The sequence below is a fragment of the Cervus elaphus genome, chromosome 12 (assembly GCF_910594005.1).
Source record: "Cervus elaphus chromosome 12, mCerEla1.1, whole genome shotgun sequence".
NCBI lineage: Eukaryota > Metazoa > Chordata > Mammalia > Artiodactyla > Cervidae > Cervus > Cervus elaphus.
The window spans coordinates 74,842,991-74,848,224 of NC_057826.1; the positions used below are offsets into that span (position 1 = coordinate 74,842,991).

A 5,234-nucleotide genomic window follows, 5' to 3' on the forward strand; every position below is an offset into this window, starting at 1 on the left:
TTGGGCTTGGCCCAGTGGGAGCCACTGGCAGGAAAGAGTGGTCAGCCTGTTTATATTCTGCGATCTTTTCCTTCCTGTGCTGAGATCCACAGGTTCTGTGGATCCACCTCAGTTCCAGGTCTCCCAGGCTGGGATAATTTCTTCCTCCTCTGTCCCTTCAAGCCTAGGAGTGGTGACGTCTTCTTACTGTTGTTGGTCCCAGGGTGCTTTACCTTCTCTTGTAGATTTCCCCCAATCCTGCACATGTATTTAAAAATATTCCTTTCTTTAAGCTTTTCCCAATCATTCCTTTGAAGATGATTGCCAGTACCTTTTAAAATAACAACACTAACAGTTAAGCTCTAGATGGAAAGAGAAGAAATTTATTCTATTTTCCCATTCATCATAGGCCTCTTTGGGACTTGAAGTTTATTATTTAAAGATAACTTACATATTTCAAAGAAAGATATTATATTAGGGTCAAGCTTTCGATTAGTTAAGTATGAGATCCTTAGCCAAGCTTTGAGAAATAGCTACGTTCCACAATTTTTTTTCTGATTCAAAGCAAAGAGATTTTCTATCATCTTTCTAAATTGGGTGGTTTCTTTGAATATTAGTTAAAGGAAAAATAAGGAAAATCAGAGAAAGTACTTCTTTATGTTGATACTTGCTTATTTTCTTTAAGTTCGACTCTATTGAATAATCACTCTGCTGCTACTGTGGCAATTTTTAGTGTAAAATTTAACCTGTCTTCCCCTTAAAATGAACTCTTTGCCATCATCATAATACCTCAAGCTTAGTTAACCATCAACTTTTAATCCATGTGTATTTCATCTGAAGTCTGTTTTAAGTAGCCTCTCTATGTGGAAAATTTCTATTTTTGCAAACCTTCATAGAAGTTTTTTAGCTGTAAAACATACTGTTTAATAGGACAAATATTTACTACAAGTTTATATCACGACCCCTTCTTTTTCTCTCTGTAAAAATGTTTAGAGAGAAGGTTCGAGTTCTTGTATGACTATTTAAATATCATAGGGCGAGGTCCTAACAGACCCAACCAAAAGAAAACCGAAGTTATATTGTGGTCAAAGAGGTTTAATTGGAAGTCAGCTCTAAATTATTTCTAAAGAGACAAATAAGCTCATTCTTACTATTCGTCTTCTCTTGCCTTCCTCTTTTCCCTCAGTTTGTTTTTTCTTGTCTCTCACTTTTCTCTCTCTCTCCATTCAACGTTATGCTTTCCTTTCTGTTTTTCTATTTATTTCCCCATCCTATCAAAATATGCTTTTCCCTTCTTTCTGTCCCTGTATTATTTTGAGAGAGCAAAAAGCATTTAAAACTTGTTCCACCCAGGGTGAATTGTTTACTTCTTTGGTTCATACATCCCTGATTCTTCTCCTTGAACACCAATGGAAAATGTAGACACCCAGATACTGGTCCTGGGATAAGACCTGGAAGCCCCACGGGTGTGTGTGTGTGTGTGTGTGTGTGTGTGTGTGTGTGTGTGTGTGTGTGTGTGTGTGTGTGTGTGTGTGTGTGTGTGTGTGTGTTGTTATTGCGCGCGCGTGGGTGTGCGTGCTCAGTGGTGTCTGACTGTTTGTGACTCCATGGACTGTAACCTGCCCAGACTCCTCTGTCCATGGAATTTTCCAGGCAAGAATACTGGGGTGAGTTGTCGTTTCCTCCTCCAGAGGCTCTTCCGTGCTCCTGCGATGGCAGGTGGCTTCTTTACCGCAGAGTCATTCGTTAAGCGGCTGAGCTACTAGCCTGGAAAGTCTCCTGATTCTAAGCGGGCTCTAGGGGGCGCTGCTCTGTGCGGTTTGCCTTGAGTGCAGGAGGTGCAGCGGTCTTGCTTCTCACGGAGGTCTGAGGAAGAGCTTGCTCTACAGAGAGAAGATACAGGTGCCGGGAAGCACCAGGGGGCGTTTGTAAAACGCTGTGCTCCTGGAGAACATAGTCTCTGGAGTGGTGTCCTATCTCCAGCAGAGGTGAGCTGCAGAAGAGCCCCCATCCAGCCCAGCGGGAGCCATGGCCTCTGCACACATCTGGACACTTGGGATTCTGTTTACGCTCAGTGAGTGACATTCCCTTCTCGTTTTCCACTTGTATTACCCACTTACGTTCTTTTTCAGAAGCTTCACTAATGTGAGTTAATTTCCAGGTGGACTGAGAGCTCAGTCGGTGACTCAGCCAGAAGATCAGGTCCCTGTCGCGGAAGGGGATCCAGTGACTGTGAAGTGCACCTATTCAGTTTCGGGGAGCCCTTATCTTTTTTGGTATGTCCAACATCGCAATCAAGGTCTCCAGTTCCTTCTGAGATACATCGGAGGGGACAAGTTGGTTCAAGGCAACTACGGTTTTGAGGCTGAATTTAACAAGAGCCAAACCTCTTTCCACCTGAAGAAACCATCTGTTGCAGGGAGTGACTCTGCCTTGTACTTCTGTGCTGTGAGCGACACAGTGGTGGGGGCCGCAGGCAGAGCTGAATACAAACCCCTGAGCACAGAAAACCTTGCTCCTGAAGCCTTGATATCCCTCCACAAGGGGGTGTTGTGGCTCCAGGATTTGTCCTTCACTATAACTAAAAGAATTTTTTTTTCTAAACCCACAGAATTTGTTCATTTGACAAGTATATATTGAAATAAATCCTTGTGTGCCAGCTACTCTGCTGAGCACTGATCATAAAGAGGTGAAAGAAAGCATCCTTGATCTGCAGATGCCAGGTGTGATCCCAAACATTTGTGAATCCCTTTAATTCTCACAACTCTCCTCATGAGCTTCACTTTATAGATGAAGGCATTCAAGCTCAGAGAATTTACCTATCTTACTTAAGTCACAGAACTGCTTAACAATAAATTGAAACCCAGGCAGCCTGCCTCTCAGAAGTGTAGTCTAACCACTCCACTTCTCCTCAGCCTATAGGCTCCTCCAGGCATGAGACAGATTTCAACAGTGGTGTAGCCCTAACTCCCCAAATAGTCCCTGTTAATAAGAAGTGTTGGTTGTAGAAATGAACAGTGAAGTGATAACTGAAAAGAGTTTGGTAAGTGCTCAGAGAAGTGCATAAATGCTGTGTGCCAAAAGGAAGTAGAGGTAACTTGACTCTGAAGGAAGGAGAGAGGAAGCAAATGAGACATAATGCGAGGAGGATTCAAAACAATGGAGGATTTAAGTATGTCGTGTAAACATGTAGGCCGGTTACAGCTCCTGTGCTCCCATCTTCTTATGTATCCCCTTGTGAAGGACTGGACTCAATACCTCTCTTTTTCTCTCTTTTCAACTTAGAATCTCCCAGGAAGGGCTCTGGTTGACTCAGTGTGAGTCAGATGCTGTTCCCTGGACAAGTTGTGCTGGCTACTAGGGTTAGCCCAGCTTTGGTCAACATGTGACCAATTAATTAGTGGTGGCTGGGGGATGATTCTGCAAGAAATTAGCAGCTCCAGTTTGAACCATATGAATCAAAGGAGTATATCCCAAAAGAAATTAATTTTTATGTAGAGACTTACATTTCTTCATTTTTTCCAAATGGATAGACATTCATAAGAACACTACTTATTGAAAACTTCACAGTTGCTCCATCGATTTGGGATACTGCATTTATAGTATACTAAATTCTTATATATACCCAGATCTATTCTTGGATTGTATTCTTGATGGGGGTAACTTAGCCCAACATGATTACAATCCCTGCAAAGAGGTATTCCTCGACTACCCCTTGGGCTTGGGTTGTGTATACATTGGTGAAATATCTATGTCAGGGAAGAAGGTCCTTGGAAGAAGCACATGGAGACCTTAAAAGTGGACCTGGGGAACCGTTGTGTGCAGGGAATCCTGGGATCTGGGTAAGGAGAGCAAGATCTAGAAGAGATATCTCCTTGGCTCAGTGGACTTCTCCCAGGCAGAGACGTGGGAGGATGGCCAGGGAAGAGCCTATTATAATGGAGGACTGGAGTAGGGAGACTGTGTGCTCAGGTCTATGTTTCCCCTGTTTACTGAGGTGGCTAGGAGGGAGCAAATAAGTTTCCTTAGAAGTTCTGTTTTGTCATTTGGTCCTTGTAATTGGCTTGTTTTACCTTGAGAAGGAAAGTTAGCTTAGTATTCTCATTTTCCTATGCTTACTGGAAAATGTTCCTTATAACCAGGTAACTTTTAAGTAAAACCAGAAATTCAATGGAGTTTTTGTTTATAATATTCATTTTTATCCTCTCTTTTATCTCATTTTAAGGACTCTGTGGAAAGAGGGCTAAGCATAAATTATATATTATGATTCTTCTTCTTAGTAATTTTGTCACAGTGGATCAGCCACTTACAATCTATATGCCTCATCTCCTAAATCATAAAATTGAGATAATTGGAAGGACTGTTGTGAGGATTGTTGTACATGTCTTGGACCCCAAATAAAAGTGGGTTTTGAGGGAAGCATAGCAATCAGAAACTTAGTCACTGCTATGGGCTGAATATTTTTGTCCTGCCAAAATCTGTATGTTGAAACCTGTCAGTGTGATGGTATTAGGACATGGGGCCTTTGGGAAATTCTTAAGTTGTAAGGGTGAAGGTCTTTTGAATGGAATTCATTTTCTTATAAGTAAAAGGCACCCCAGAGATCTCCTTTGCCTGTTCCTTCATATGACAGAAGAGCAGGAAGATGGTGGTCTATGAACCAGGAAGTGGGTCCTCACCAGATACCCAATCCACTGGTACCTTGATCCTGGACTCCCTAACCTTCAGAATTGTTAGAAAGAAATGTTTGTTGCTTATGTGTCTAGACTGTGCTATTTTTGTTATAGCAGCCCAAATGGACTAAGGCCATCACCAAAGCTATGGATCTCCTATATCTGCCCTGAATTGCTTATATTTGGGCTGCAACATGAGATGGAAATACAGTCGATCTTGTGTTTAAGTTACTTTACTTTGGCCTTTGTCACAATACTTGAACCTGTATACCATCTTATATACTGGAAAACCTGCTTTTAAGAAAGCAGCTAGTAGCATCCTATCTAATTACATTGTGGTTAAATTGCATCAAGCAACATTTTATTCAATTTTATGCAAAACTGCATTTTTTATTGTGTTTTTTCACGTTTTGGCTGTACTGGGTCTTTGATAAGATGTGGGGGCTTCTCTTGTTCTCTTGGGCTGAGTTCCTTTGCAGCATGTGGGTCTTAGTTCCCCAATCCGGGATCGAACCCACATACCCTACATTGCAAAGCAGATTCTTAACCACTGGAACACTAGGGAAGTACCAACATTTGTTT

General features: G+C 41.9%; 1 gene segment (V, D, J or C); it reads left to right on the forward strand.

Moving 5' to 3' along the window:
• The first annotated feature begins 1,951 nt into the window (after positions 1-1,951).
• On the forward strand, positions 1,952-2,734 carry LOC122705272. The segment is given in 2 exon segments: positions 1,952-2,053; positions 2,141-2,734. Coding segments are annotated over 2 exon segments (525 nt in total).
• The last annotated feature ends 2,500 nt before the right edge of the window (positions 2,735-5,234 follow it).